Source organism: Gossypium hirsutum, chromosome A12 (genome assembly GCF_007990345.1).
Source record: "Gossypium hirsutum isolate 1008001.06 chromosome A12, Gossypium_hirsutum_v2.1, whole genome shotgun sequence".
Lineage (NCBI taxonomy): Eukaryota > Viridiplantae > Streptophyta > Magnoliopsida > Malvales > Malvaceae > Gossypium > Gossypium hirsutum.
In genome coordinates this window covers 2,783,833-2,799,575 of record NC_053435.1, presented here as the reverse complement: position 1 = coordinate 2,799,575, position 15,743 = coordinate 2,783,833, and the positions used below count along the sequence as shown (strand labels likewise).

The 15,743-nt window shown below is 32.6% G+C and overlaps 3 protein-coding genes across 8 annotated transcripts; all 3 read right to left on the bottom strand.

Annotated features, from left to right (window-relative positions):
• Positions 1 to 397: 397 nt before the first annotated feature.
• On the bottom strand, positions 398 to 3,007 carry LOC107938344 (TIP41-like protein). The gene is made up of 7 exons (XM_016871468.2): positions 2,494 to 3,007; positions 2,264 to 2,360; positions 1,912 to 2,025; positions 1,738 to 1,797; positions 1,611 to 1,652; positions 1,271 to 1,399; positions 398 to 690 (listed from the first exon to the last, which is right to left on the bottom strand). Exons 1-7 carry the CDS (start codon positions 2,817 to 2,819, stop codon positions 556 to 558), a joined length of 903 nt encoding a protein of 300 aa, XP_016726957.1. The 5' UTR covers positions 2,820 to 3,007; the 3' UTR covers positions 398 to 555.
• Positions 3,008 to 3,513: 506 nt separating this feature from the next.
• Positions 3,514 to 6,069, bottom strand: LOC107938357 (cyclin-A3-1). Its single transcript, XM_016871487.2, has 8 exons — positions 5,627 to 6,069; positions 5,137 to 5,369; positions 4,971 to 5,046; positions 4,797 to 4,873; positions 4,683 to 4,716; positions 4,454 to 4,603; positions 4,068 to 4,202; positions 3,514 to 3,859 (listed from the first exon to the last, which is right to left on the bottom strand). Exons 1-8 carry the CDS (start codon positions 6,002 to 6,004, stop codon positions 3,785 to 3,787), a joined length of 1,158 nt encoding a protein of 385 aa, XP_016726976.2. The 5' UTR covers positions 6,005 to 6,069; the 3' UTR covers positions 3,514 to 3,784.
• Positions 6,070 to 9,785: 3,716 nt separating this feature from the next.
• LOC107922637 (homeobox protein HAT3.1) lies at positions 9,786 to 14,939 on the bottom strand. 6 transcript variants are annotated; one of them, XM_041082484.1, is made up of 11 exons: positions 14,753 to 14,939; positions 13,694 to 13,775; positions 12,353 to 13,530; positions 11,975 to 12,140; positions 11,736 to 11,859; positions 11,507 to 11,630; positions 11,119 to 11,438; positions 10,881 to 11,029; positions 10,478 to 10,738; positions 10,254 to 10,343; positions 9,786 to 10,182 (listed from the first exon to the last, which is right to left on the bottom strand). In XM_041082484.1, exons 3-11 carry the CDS (start codon positions 13,474 to 13,476, stop codon positions 10,063 to 10,065), a joined length of 2,478 nt encoding a protein of 825 aa, XP_040938418.1. In that variant the 5' UTR covers positions 13,477 to 13,530; positions 13,694 to 13,775; positions 14,753 to 14,939; the 3' UTR covers positions 9,786 to 10,062. The 6 variants fall into 6 exon arrangements, with proteins under 6 accessions (XP_040938418.1, XP_040938417.1, XP_040938415.1 ...); XM_041082483.1 differs by having other exon boundaries at positions 10,881 to 11,438; positions 11,518 to 11,630; positions 12,353 to 13,310; positions 13,389 to 13,530; XM_041082481.1 differs by having other exon boundaries at positions 10,881 to 11,438; positions 11,518 to 11,630.
• Between the last annotated feature and the right edge of the window lie 804 nt (positions 14,940 to 15,743).

Below are 15,743 nucleotides of genomic sequence, written 5' to 3'. Positions count from 1 at the left end.
ACATTGAACGTATCGTGTTGGGCTGGTTTAAAGTTATCATTTCATATTTAATACACTGTTTACATGTTTACTAAACAGATTGTACTTATTTAATATTTTTCTAAATTTACCCGTTCAAAACTCGTACCCATCTTTCACATGTTTATGCAAACGAGATCATTGAGTAATCTTTGTGGGACTGCAAGGAAATTTGCCCTATAACAAAGGGTACAATTTGGTTAAATATTTTTACAGATTGCTATAGTTTTAGGGTGACTGCAACCACTAGAGATTGCATGGATCAAAGACATTACATATTCACCTAAACCACACCTTCTAGTTTATCAACTTTGCTTGATTTCTTTCCACTCTTGGCAATTGTCACGGTTAATCCTGGAAAAGATGAAACTATAACACCTTAAAACAAATAGTAGATAGAGATTCTTATTCTTGCTTACACTCAAAATCACATCATAAATTTTTGCTTGTTAATGGTACATCAAGTGCATGAACATGATTTTTTTTTGCTTATGAATCCACCTAAATGGATCAAATTCGCAATGTCTACATATCCAACTAACGAATCTGTCGCGCGAGGCAATTTCCATTGCCAGGGACTACAAGCTTTTGGGTCTGATGCATGATGACAGGTAGCCTTTGGCTGATGCTGCTTGGATCACTATATGAAGCAGAATCAGTAGGATATCCTTTCTGCGCCACAGTTAGAAAAGCATCAAGAAGCAAAACATCAATGTCATAAGATTAAGCAGAAAAAGATTCTTTTGTTCATAATATATGTATATAAGATTCAATGTGCTAATTTTATTGCATCCCTTGATAGACATACATCAAAGCTGACACTAATGTTACCTAATAATCTATCAAGTCAGTGTTGTGGCTGTCAAGGCTATATTGCCAAACATTAATATTGTGCTTAGGAACAACGTTCAACTTGAGTTAGATTTAAGGAGATACTTGCCCACCCCCAACAACACCAAAAGAAGGAAAAATAGCCACTTCAAATAGCACATTTTTAAAGTTAACATACCATGACAGAAATTCATCAAATGAATTCTCATCTGGCACTGGTTTGGAGAAACAATGAAAAACTACACAAAGTTTGCAGCAACACAAATTTAGCTTGTGGCTTGCCACTTGAACTTAAAAGGCAGAAAACAAGTTTCCCAGGTAACATTCCCAAGTACATATATGCAAATGAATACATGTTAGTGTAGGCAAGGACACACAAATAACGGAGAGAAAGTAAGTGCCTGAATGGTTATATACTTACAGCAGACAAAGCTTGAAACGTTCCTTCCCTCCAACATCTTTCTCTAAGAATGACAGGATTTGCACTCTCGTCAAAAACACAATGCATGCGAGTGTCCCTTAATCTCATTAGCACTCCGTCAACTCGCAGCTGTTAGAGAAACAGAGTAAATGGCTGAAAGTGGAAACATATTGAAGCAGCTTATATATTAAGGGGTTTTCAGGCAACCACATGAACCAAGCTCAGCATTTCTTAGAGGAGAAAGAGGAAAAAAGGGGGGCAGCAGGTGATTGAAAAAAACATGATTGCTAGGAAAATGTCAATAGCATAGATTAAGAGCAGTGCTAGTCTCCCAACTTACCCAAAATCGCAAGAGTAGAAACCAAGAACTTGGCATGACTCTCTGGGAAAAGAAAACCGATAATGTAATTAGTTGTCTTCCATTCTAACATTTTATGGATTACAATCCTTTCAAAAATCAAAATTACCACTTTCACAGTTAGAAGTGACACTCCACTATCAGCCAATTCATCTTCATATAAAACTACCTGCAAAAAAAAAACATGGTTATTTCTGTAATTTCAAACATGGGAGTATCAAGAAGAGCACATAAAATTCATTGCGTCATCTTTCATACTATGTTTATAATCTAAGAAGCTGACCTCATCATAGAACAAAATAGGTTCCCTTAATGTGAGTGCTGCCATATCAAGCTGCTCTTTGCAATCTTCCCAATGGAGGCCCGAGTCCCCCTCAGAAATTCCCCCACTTCCATGCTGATCACAACGTACAATACCAACAAAAATAGCATCATCATCATTTAAAAAAACAATTCAAATTAGCTATAGGAAACAAAGATACACCATTTCTGAAAATTCCTAATTGCTAAATTCCCAAACAACAAAACTGTCAAAAGTATGTCACAGTCATTTTACAATTCCATAAAAAAAATGAAAGAAACCCTAATTCAAGAAACGGTTTAAAAGTAAGTCGCATTTGAAAAAGAGCTCAGACCTTGTCTGAATCCAGCTCCAGCTCAACCGTTTCACTTCCACAATAAGGCGTTGTAAACGTATAGTCGTAGTCCAATATCACCTGCTGGAAGGGTTTACTGCAAAATCCAAGTAATCAATTTTGCTTCACTTTTAGTTTTTCACTTAAAAGAAATAAAAAGTAAAAAATCGAAAAACACGATTACAAATTAAATTAAAGAAGAGGAAAATGAAAGAACATGAGATTTAGACCTTCTGAATTTCCATTTAGCAGCGGCAGGAACTTCAACGGGAGGCAAACCTTCCTGTTTCCAAGCGGCCAAAGCATCGAATGTATTGAAATGAATTTTGGTGCCGCTGCCGAGGTGTTTAAGGACCAAACAACTTTCACCGAAAATCATTTCCGGAAAGTGAGAGGTATGGAGCTTTTGCTCCCATTGTTGGAGAGCGGAGGAATTGAGAATAGAGCGCTTACGGGACTCGATCTCCCATCCATGGATACGTAAACCGCGCCTTCCATCTTTCAAAAGCTCGGCTCCCGCCGATTTTAGGTCTTTCTCGTCTACTTCCACTTCCATCTTCGCCGATTATACCAAACTTCAGGCCTTGTTTTTCCCTCTTTTGTCTTGCAACCGAAGCTGTTCTCGTCCTGATCTTCGTCGTTTCCTCAACGTTGGTTATTCTCCCATGTCGGATCCGTTTTAGGCTCTAGGTCCAATAAGATTTTCAGAACCCTAATCGGTCCCTCCCGGCATTTCAAACTTAAAGCCCAACTCATAAGCCATTTAAGGATAAAAATTAACATGTATTTTTTTTGTAAAAAAAATTTATACAATATTAGGAATAGGAAGTGTTAAAGAAATGTTTGACGAATGTGTTAATCACGTCAAGCCTTTAATAAAATATTGGCATGATTTTTTTATTAGTATAACAACTATTAATATTTAAATTTTTTGTCCACTTAATTTTAATTCTAAATATTTAAAAAATAAAAAATATATAATTATTATAAAAAATCATTTTTTATTAAAAAATCTAAAATTTTATAAAAATACATAAAATTCAAAAAAATTATTTAAAAAAAATTAAAAAATAATCTGAACGCATAAAAAGAATATTAATATGACAAAAACCAACATGAACGTATAAAAAGAAAAGTAATATGATACTAAAATCTAAGTTTATCACCACATGTTTATAGTTTCTCATTTCTCATTATATAGAAAATGGTACTTCTTACTACCATTTTTAAGAACAAAAAAATGCAACAAATTGGCAACCTCTTGAGTAATCATATATAGACATGTACATTGAATTTTCACGCAGATATACATTAAACCCAAAAAGAAAAACAATCCGGGTCTATGGTAATCATATATGTATTGGCTATGTAATTAACATCATTATTTACAAAATTAATAGTAGTTGCTTTGTAGAAACTATGAACACTGAACAAGTAAAAGGACCACCCCCTTTCAACCAGCAGTTGAACAACGATTTCATCCTCCAGGTGGTCAAGACAACATTCAGGGACCCCCTAACATCATTCATCAACAGCCTCCTTAAAATACCTTCCAGGGACTTCTGATGGCGAACACAACATGGCCACGCCCTTGAACTGTTTCAAATTTCTCATCAGAATATATTTGCACAACTAGTAGTGTCATGTCTTAGAAGATACGGCGTCATGATCTGAATCCTTGATGTAATATAAAAACTTGCAGCATCATTCAGCCGATTAAAGAAACTAACAACTATGGCTAGTTGGATGCTGATCCTATTATGATCTGAAGATGCAACATTGAACTTAAAAACTAGATAATCACCTTATGTTGCATATACTTCTCTGTCACAGCTCTCAAACAGTTCCCTCTTCGATTCAGATGCAAAGCATGGATGGAAAGCACGCATTCCTTTAATTCAATTGGTCTATAACACGAGTAACGTTGCAGTGACTTGCTCTGAGAAACAAGTAAAAGAATATGTTCATGGAAACACTTGGGGTTAAACATTAAACTTCTTCACACAATGAACCTCAATCTAACTGAAACCAGTCACCGTAAAACACAAAATTACCACAAGCTTTGTGGCATTTTTTTTATGATACCACCTAAGCAGTGCCAATTAATTGCCAAAATATGAAATAAGACACTAACTCTCATATATGCTGTCTGAAGACACTCAAATGTCACAAAATATAAAGATTGATTACCCAAGGATGCGTGTTTGGTTGGATAATGAATCTAGAAAGAAAAATAGCTGCTGAAGCAACTATTGACGGTAAGAACTGTAAACATCCATAGTCCAGCAAGCTTAGCTCTGCAAGATAACAACTCAAAAATTCCAACTGCAATTCTTGATACTGTGGAGCATAGAAAGAAGGCAGAGTCAGTAAGAATATAATATAACAGCAAGGACAAATATAATTGTTGGGTTCTTACTTTGCATTTTTCCTCCGCAGCTCTCATAAAAATTCTACAAGCACAACAAGCACATACCATTTACTTCACTAGATATATTAAGATAATCGAAAGGATTTTGAGCAACATCCTTGCCTGAGGAAATTCCTAGTAGTGGGAGTACCAATTTCGAAATCCAACAATTTAAGTATTTCTTTCTCCATCTCAACCACCTGCAAAGTTATTGAGATTTCATAGGTGTAAAAGAAGTCGAGAAACAACGGGAAAAAGAGAGGAAAGACCAAAAATAAAGATAAGATTTAAATATACCTCTTCCTTAGTGTAAGAATTATCTGTGATGTAGCAAAAATCATCTATATGGGGAGGAGTGATCTCTTCATACTTACTGTGTCATCAACGGATCATCAATTCAATAAGAAAATGAAATGAATTATCTAAAAAAAAAAGAAAAAAAGAGCTGGGGTAACGTGTTTACGAGGCAATAAGCATGCATGAAACACCAAGAAGTTGCAACTTGTTCCTACTGACAGGATGAGAAGACAGGAATCTGTCAATGTATGACACTGTAAGATGAAGGGTGTCGGAAACAAGTTTGTATTCTTCAGTTACTTCCACCAACCATGCCATCAGCATTTCTCGCATATTCACTGTAATACCATTCTGCACCTTCTCCATGTAATCGGGCAATGGCCTCCTTTTCTCCTCAATCTGCATCAATTTCATCATTAACCATTATTACTTATCAATTATCATGCGTATGAAACAGAGTCCCTGCTTCGTTTTTTTTTTTCTTTTGAGCCAAAATCAAAACTCCAAACCCCAGATTTCCTTAATTAGATTTAAATGCGAAAAAAGAAAAATAAAAGTGACTATTTCTCAAACCAACTTTAATACCTAATTAACGTTGAAGCAAAGTGAATATATAGAAATTAGAATATAGGGGAAATTTTATTATTTATAAATACCTCCAAAGAGTGGAGATGTCCATATATAGAAGACGAGAAGGAGCATTTCTTCAGATCGCCAAAGCTTTCATCAATCACATCACTAGGTTCTTGTTTCTTCTTCTTCTCTTTCGGTTCACGCGTCAGTCTCTTCTCGCTACTTGGGCATTTCTCGATCTTGGATCCGCAGTTCGGGTTCTGACCCGATCCAATATTGGGCGAGCTGGCGAGTTCACCGAGTACGACCCGTTTCTTGGCCAAGGAAGGTTGCAGAGGAAGAGAGTTAGTGAGGGAAGTTCGCTTCCTAGATGGAGATGAAGAGCGCGTTGATGGCACGCGGTTCTCTTGATCAACTTCCATTTTTGGTGATGACTCTGAAAGGATTGTTGCAGAATTCATAAAAATTCTTGTTTCCCTTTTATTATTTATATCTTTATCATTATTTTATAAATAAGAAGATGGGTATTGTACGGACAGCGCTGTTGTTTATTTTGAAATGATTTTCCCGCCCTTTCATGACGGTTTCTTGATTTGAGTCACAACCATTCAAAACGACGCCGATTTACTCAACAATCCAATTGACAAACTGATAGTATAATACTCACAAATTTAATACACGCTTCCAACTTAAGGGTAATTTACTCGTTAAGTCACTCTAAATATAGGTGGTTTTCATTTTAATCATTCAAAAAAATTATTAATTTAATTAATTAAATTCAATCAATCCTCCATTTTCTTCCTATAGAGAGCTAAGTGGGAAAAGCATAATGGATAAGAGACAGCTTCATTTGAAGAGGCAATTGTCAGTGATATAAGATAATGGTTGTGTTTATGATTATTTATGTGTGTGTGTTTTGTTATTCTGCTATATTAGGGTTAACTATTTGGGTTTATATACAAAACTAGTACATATTTTGTTATTTTATGTAATAATTATTAAATAAGTTTAAGAGATTATTTTGTTATAATATACAAAATAATCAAACATATCATGGTTATTAGTTAATTTCATAAATATTATTATTTAAATTTAGTATATGATTGAATTTCATTAATTCAGTTTATTAAGAAATATTATTTTGTTATAAATAACATTCATAAAATATTATTACTATTTTAATATAAACTTATATATAGGTGAGCAAATTTATCATCTAATTTGTTAATCTATAATGTTTAAGAGGTTTATTTTTTTTTTTTTTTTTTTTTTTTTTTTTTTTTTTTTTTTTATTTTATTGTCGAAGATTCGATAGATATTGTTGTATTAGGAAATGATTAATCAATTCATTATTAAAAAGTTAGATAATATAAAAACAATATGATAAAATTAATGTGATTATCTTTTTTTTTTTTATTGTAATTAATCTTTCTTTGTATTTTTTATTGTAATTCCAAGTAACAGATTATTATCGTGACAAATAATAACTTATAAGGGGTAACACATAAAAATTATTTCTTTAATTATAACTCTAAATTACTATGGTATATATATATACACACATATATATTAGATTTCTTACATGCTACCAAGATAGATAATATTTAAGACATTTTTATTTTTATTCAACATCATAGTGTTGATTGAATTTCAAGTAACAATGTTAATATTGTAAATTGATTTTAAATATGGTTGTATTTTATATATTATATATTAAAGAATTTATATATTTTTTATTTTTAAGAAAAAAATATTAATTTGATTGTATATCAATTTGAAAAACTTTTTAAACAAAAATATTTGTATTTCCTATTTTTTTATTAAATGTTTAAGTTTCATTCAAAATTTAATTTATTAACTTGACTAAGTTTATAAAATAATTGGTATTAATTAATATAAATATATATTAACGTGATTTTAAGTTTATAATTTTAAGATATAAAATTAATATATATTGATTCTTTATATATATATAAGAGATATTTCTTTAAAAAAAGCTTCTTTAAATAAGTTAAACTTATAAAATAATTTTATATTTTAATTTAAGAAAATTAATATATTATTTATAATTATGTAAATAAAGTAAGTTATTTGAAGACTTAAAAAGGAACTAAACATTATATAATTTAAATAAAATAAAATATAAATAATTAAATTTAAACATAAAAATATTCAAAATGATTAAATGTAAATCATTCAATATTACCATTTGCCTGAATGGGAACTACCAAAAAACTCAAAATTTCCTAAATCGTTTCCCAACCTTTCTATGGTATACATTTTAGATATGATATATCTTTATTTGTATGAAAACCATGTAGTAATTGGAATGTGACTATAATATTGGGTAACACTCTGGTAAAATGAATGATTAGTGAGGATATTATTTGGCATGTATAGGATGATTAGTGCATGTATGTTAGGAGATATGGTTTCGATTGTGTTTGAAGTCTTAGGATGCAGTCCTTTTGTACGCTATGGATTCATTTCTTCAGTTTTTTTTGTGTTTGTGGTTGGAATTTTATGTATCCGATCTCATGTTGTTAGGTTTGCTAATGGCAATATAAATCGAGATCTAGAAAATAAAATTAATTATGAACAAACTACCATAAGTGGAATAAAATGCATTAAGGGTGGGTTAATAATTAAAGAAACATGATGTGAACAAAGTGTTAAAAGACACTTGACTAATGAAAAAAATTAAATGAAAGCTTAACATTTGTTAACTTGCATAAATTGAAATCAGGAAACCACTACAACTAAGTGGCCAAATAAGGGAGATAATGAATTATTCAAATAAAAATGGTGTAATTATAATACTATAATTGAAATCTCACTTTAAGAGCAAGAATATCATAATTGGAACCACCCTAATAATGTATTAGAAATAAATGACATGAAGTGGCTTGAGTGCTAATGATCTTCTAATAAGATATGTGACTGGTATTCCTTAACAACTCTTGAATAAAATTTGTAAATGACTCAAGCTATTAATAATTAAGGCATGCTAGGATAATCCATGAGTACTTACTTAACTCTCGAGCTTACCACGTTAGTTGTTTAAATTTGTAGATGAAATTCTTTTCGAAATTATTGAATTTGTGACTTGGAGGCATTTCATGACAACTTTAAGTTTTAAAGAAGGTTAAACCATGGTATTGTACTAGAATTCATTAGTTATCGCATGTATAGGACGTCGACCTTTTAGAGAATTGTAATTATAGTGTTTTATGATTCTAGATGAAGAATGTATTCAAATTGTTGAATTGTATTTTAAACTTTGGTTCTCAACTACATTGAATTCATTTTTGGAATAAATGTAAATGACATTTGAATGTATTTTAAATGATTTGAAATCTAATGGTACTCTATGATGTTGATTGGGGAAGTTATTAAGTGTTTTTAAACTATTTTTGATCCTAGGAAACACAGGTTCTGGTACCTAATTTATAGGTATCAGAACATGGCTTGATAGTAGCAAAATGCTACAATTTCAGGCTTAGGTAGTAGGTACCCATGCCTTGCGTATCGATACCAATACCTAGTCATTGAATAGACTCTCCTGCATTAATTTGGTCGTTTTAAGTTCCTCAATGCTTGTACTTGATCTTGAATAGACCCGATCACCCACAAAAAGATTCTAAATGATTTTAAGATAACCTTAAAGCCTTCAAAGGTTATTTTTATCTTATTTATGTGATTCTATTAAATTATTTTAAAATTTGAACTATGACAAATCCCCTAACTTTCCAAAATTTAAAGGTTGCAATTTAAGCTATTGAGCTACATATATTTGTTTTACGAATTGAATATATCCCTAGATGTATTTAAGTGACCCAAAATAACATTGAATTATATCCAAATCTTTCCAAATGTGGTCAATTTGTTTTACAGAACAAATATATGCCATAAAAAAGCTATCTTTGTAAAGCCTGATTTTGTCTACATAGTTTACCAAATGTTTCTAAATGGTTTTAAAATGATTATAAAGACTTCAAAATGTTTTTATCTAAATTTTATAATTTCTTTAAATTGTTTTAAATTTTGATTTCTTAAATAGTTCTTAAGATTTTTTTAATATATGTGTTCCTATGACATTTCTCACTCGTACCGAACATTGAAATGGGTGAAGAGTTTTACAAAAACATGAAAAAAGATAGGGCAATACTCCCACAACAAAAATATACAAACTAAGAATACACAAATTTATATAATACAAATTATTAATTATCAAAATGTATAAAAAAACAAAATACTTTGAATATAATAATTACATTACAGAATATACAAACACAACCTGAACACACAATGACTTGCAATGTCTAGCTAAGTGCCAGGTTAAAATTTTCTAATAGGGCAATGAAAAATACAAAATTCATTTTTTTCAACTAACAAATTCCTTGTCTGTTGCCTGCCTCTATGCCTTAATTTAAAGCTTACCCAAGAAAGAATTCGAATCTAAATCGGATGCCCGAATCCATCCATTGACCATTTCGAGTTCTCCTGTACATCTTCACCTTCAATTCTTCGTTTCAAGAGCTGAGGGAATTTCATTTTCTGAAACTTTTTCGATTGCACTTTCGTGAATAGATGATGAATTATTGAAGCTCCAGCGAGCGTTGTCAAACCATTTGCTGACCTGCAGCAGAAACTTGTGATAAGGAACCAATGATAAAATAACAGAGAAATGTATGGTCATTGACAAGAGACCTGGTGGAAAGTTATATCTAGCTCTTTAGCCAAACTCTCTTTCGTGGATCGATCGGGATACTGGTTTTCCTTGAAAGACTCGTTAAGTCTCTGCAATTTTTTTTTTAAAAAAAGACCACCAAGTTAATCAGTTTTAAAAAGAAAATATAAGCTGGATGTGTTTCAAAAAGAAAAGTTTTGACCCTGTCATGAGTAATCAAAGTCATATAACGTACTATACTAACCTGCTTTACAGCTTCCCCTAGTCTTCTATATGTTGAACCAGATTTTTTACCACTTGAACCAGATACAGTTACGCCTCCCTCTTCAGCAAGTGATAAATCTGTATCATTAAAATTGGTCTCTTCACTCCTACTTGCACAAGCATTTCCATTTGACAACGTTGGTGTCGCTCTTATAGTACATTTCATCCTTTTTCTCGATGTAGTGGCATCGTTCCAATCTTCATCATCACTGGAACCTGAAGGAATGTTGCCATACATCTCCTATATACTCAAAATAAAGAAAACCACATAATGTAGGAAAAGACTGAACTGATGACGGTGACACCATCATGCACAAAGTTAAATGATTATTATAGCAATGGGTCATGGCAGATTTTCTTATTTAACTTTAAATGACACTCACATCATATAACCTTTTGTAGTCCAACCTTTCGTTGTTTCGTTTCTTAGAAACAGCAGCACCATCTTGTTCAGAAGTTGATTCCAGTATTGATAACAGCTCGTCCTTCAAAGACTCCTTTCCCCCACATTTAGATTTTCGTCTCTTGGAAACTGTGGAAGCACTATTAGACATGGGGTCTTCATCTTTTTGGGAAGCAATGTCATCTTCTAACATATAACCAAGATCCTCAGAATCAAACCTAAAATCAGAACTTGAGCTTTCCCGGCTTGTCTCAGTATCATGATTTGATCCATTAGGATCATAATCAGCATCATCACCCACTGCGTCATCAGATGGAAACTCCCCCAAATTCGGATCAACATTAGCTGGAACTTCCCATTCTTCAAATGTAAAAGTGAAATCGGATTCATCAGAACTCGACTCATCTCCCTCACCTTTCTCACCAGTTTCTGAACCATCAGGATTATAGTCATTATCATTAGAATCATCTGAACGTAGTCTGAAGTTAGGATCTTGATTTTCTCCATCTTCAGATACCAATGCCTCAGGAAAGACCTTCTGTTGCAGGAATAAGCATGGTAAGCCAAGAAAAAAAAGGATAAAAAACTAGAAAAAAGAAAGGAAACCTGTTATTGACCTCCCAATTGTCAGTAAGAGAGAAACTTGTTCCTTGAAATTCATTAAGCAGTTGAATACAATCAACTTTGCAATCGCATCCAGGGCATAACCAACCCTCATCATCGGGAGGAACTGTATCAACGAGGTAAGGGGTGAAAAAAGAAAAGCGTTAATGATAAAATAAGTTCAAACCCCGGATATCAATTTATTACTCAAGCAAGCAATGGAAAGTATTACTGTCTTCTTTTAACAAAGGCGGTTGCAAGCAATATTGATGGAATCCACGATCACAAGCACCATCACACAGAATGATATCATTGTTAGGAGACAGGTCTTTGGACCCACATTTTGCACAGAATATCTACAATTAAAGGATCTCATGTCTAAGAATTTCTAATTCTAAAACACAAATAAATCAATAAGACAAATGGGAACTAATATATGAACAATTCTATTATTAACTACGATTCTCCTACATCCTCACTGTCGATTTGTCCTTCAGAATCAAATAAAGATTCAGGAAGCCTTCCTTCAGCACATAATGAATCAATGCGTTTAAATAGATCTTTGATTTTCAATTTGCGTCGAAGAATTTCGGATGTAGCACGCTGAAGCTCCTTCTCTGGTTTTAACTTTTCTAGGCTGAAGGTTACACAAACAATCCAAAGAAACAAACATATACGTTAGCTATCCATGGGGAAATGGGCAATCAGACTTCTACGATGACATGTAAAGAATCAATTTCAATTCCAAAAGGTGACATACATTATCATGACAATTAGTTCATAAATAAAAAAGAGATGCAAGATGATGATGATAATAATAATAATAATAATAAAGTAAAATAAACACACCTTTGGCCCTTCCAGCCTTCTGCAGAATATACAGCAATCAGGCTGCGCTCATAGCTTATTCGATTCAATAAATATCTAAGATGTCCCCTGATTCTTGAATATTCATCAACAACTTCTCTTTTTTCCCTCCTTTTCTTTTTCCTCCTTTGTCCCTGCTCGCTAGAAGCAACATCAACCAAATTATTGCTCAGCTGACCGGGTTTAGATTTCTCTTGTGAAATTGATGGCAAAGTCCTGTCATTATTTGTCGAAGATCTTAGCATATATTTCTTCTTTATCGTTTTCAATGTTTTTCCATCCTTGCTTTGGCTAAAATTCTTGGACGTTGTTTCATGTTGTTCTGCACAAGAATTTTTGGCCATGTCTTCAATTTTACCACTCTGAATAACATTGTGCGCACCTTGAGAAGGTGATTGTAAAAGCTTGTCACAGTTACTCTTGTTTGTATCTTCAGGATTCAATTGCAAAGCTTGATTAAAAACATTCGTGGATATTGCAGTAGTGCTTTGCTCTTTACTATTTGGTAAACTTTCCAATTCAAGCTGTTGTCCTTGCTCTGGTGGCTTACTAGGTTCCCTACGTATGTTATCCTTTTTAGAACCTGCTGGTGACAGCCCCAAACCTTCAGTAATAGCATTCTTGGACAAACCTTTAGAAAATGGTTTCGAATGTTTAGCGGGAAGGCCACAAACCCAACTACGGGATTCTTCAAGTTTAATTTTAACAATTTCAGAACCTGGCTGATGCTTCTTTTCTGATGTTTCCTTGTGTACATATCCAGAATGACGCTCATGTGTCTTTCCTGGTACAGTTTCTTGAGCGCTAAAACTTTGATCGGTATGATTATGCTCACTAACACCTTTAGGAAGCAGTCTCAAAGGTTGCGGGCAAGAACCGTTAGCCACATATTCAGAAGAAGATTTGTGAATGCTGGAGCAAGACACACCAGTAGCAATTTCTGTTGAATCATTTCGTGTTATAGCATGGCCACATTGATTATTATTTTCAAAAAGTTCAGTAAGTAAATATTCACTACCAATTTCATGGCCCTGCTCTGATGTATTTTCTTCAGGGAAAACATGGTTCCCCTTTTTAGTCTTTGCTTGTGATGGAGAGACACCCATATGTTCAACCTTGATCAGATCATTATGAGCCTAGCAATGCCACATTCCTGCACCCTATTACCACAATAAGTTTAGGATTTGTTATTTTAAAAAACCAAGTAAACTAATAAGTTTGAGAGAGGATGATAGAATTCAAAGATCCGAACATATAATATAATTCCCCCCCAAAACTGTATACATTTGCCTGGAATTGACAATAAAAAAGAACAAGACTTACCAATCACAATTATAGGAATGTTTTGTGTTGCATTCCATGAGTGGCAGCAAACTATCTATAATCTAGCTTGGCTAATGAAACTCTGAAAGGTAGAAATACTACATGGTTCAACATTAAATAACCAACCAAAATAAGTAAAAGATAAGCACGTTCTACTTCATTACAAACCAAATCATCGCATTTACATCTAGCTATTATATAAGGTAATATAGTAATCAAATTTCTTTATTGGCATGGACAATGTCGACGAAATGAAAGCATAATAAGAAACCAAAAATAGGTAGTATAAGTAATGGAAAAACCAAAATTTACTTGGAAACAGTGTCAATAAATCAACATATATCATATAAAGATGTATAAAAGACTACTATAAAGTATAAACAAATTGCTAGGAGCAGACTCCAAAAAAGAGGTAACATAAAACGACTACCTCATTGATTCACTCTCGTTATCATCGACGAGGTTATTTGTAAACCCTAGCTCAATTGTCGTTTATTAGGAAGCATCATTCAGAAAACAAAGAATATGCATTTTCAAATGTATGTCTCTTTACTTAACTCTCATTTAGCCTATACCTGATATTGCTTTAACTAAACTTTTTTCTTCTTCTTTTTAACTAAACAGATTACTAATATTTTCAGCATTTAACAAATTTAATCTTCAAAATCCGGTAACATGTTGCAAATCAAACTTAAATAGTTAATCATGCACCAAACACGAAACTTACGTAAAATAAAGCAAAAAATCAACAGACATGTAGTAACCTAAGCTAAACCTATCAGCTTCGTAAAGAAAAATGAGCGACCTTTTGAAAACTTTTTAGCCTTGTTTTTTTTTAATCTTAACCTCAGTTTTCTCAGCAACCAAACCAATATAGACAGAAAAAAAATGTTAACTAAGATGACAAATTGAATTGCTTGTTGAACAAGTGAACGCAACAGAAAGCATAAGATTCGAAATAAATAGTGCTCAAACTTCGTCAGGCATTATTCTTTTTTATTAGTTTTTGTTTGCGTCAAAAAAGAATAGAAAGAGAGGAAGGTGTTAAAAGGAACTAACCTTGAATTATTGGTGCAATTTGCAAACATTCAAAGAGAGAGAGAGAAGGAGAGTTCTTGGAGCAAAGAGAGGAAAAAGAGGGGGGAAGCGTTCGTGTAATAATGGAAAGGGCCTTTAAATCTGGGCCACCATCAACCGGAATGAGCGTGAGAGAGACAAACAAGGGGGATTGTATTCAGTTGGTATACTTCCTTTCGCGATTCTAGCGTCACACTGTTCCTTCTTCTCCAGTTTTTATGGGCTAGGTTGCTTTTTGGGCTTTAACGCTCCTCCTCTTTCAATTTTTTTCTTTTTTTAAACTTTAGAAACGATAGTTGTCATGGTGCATTTTAAAAGATTAAAAGTATTTTTTACCAAAAAAAAAGTAATTAGATTAGGAAATATGATGTTTGATGTGTGAAAAAATTATGGAAAAATATACCTTTAAAAAGATTATAAAATGGTAAAATTGTATTGTCCAAATTTTTTTTGAAATCGATTTTTTATTTAAAAACGAAAATGGGAGTCACCATCAACCATTTTTATGATGTGTGATCGGATCATCTCGTAATTTAATCATTTTAATAAAAGATTTGATTTATTAAAACAATGTTTTTCGGTTTACAAAATCTAAAAAATGGGTTCGGGAGTCAATTACGCACGAGGAATGATTAGCACCCTCGTTACGCCCAAAATTGGTACCTAATTGATTACTTGATGTCTGAGTATCGAGAATTGAAAATTTGAAGAGAATTTAAAATATGATCCCTTTTTGTATTAAGACATTACTTAATTAAACTAGTTTTCGCGAAAATAACTTATTTTATGTTAATCGAGAAAAAAAAAGGATCATATCCCGTAAGTTAGGACACAATGCCTTAAATCCTCGGAAACAATAATAAATGTCATTTGTTCATTACTTAAATCTCGTCTTTTATTTTTTGAAATAGATATTCAACTATTTCGGTTTTAGAAATAAGTCATATTTCGTAAATTAAGAACACGACCCTTT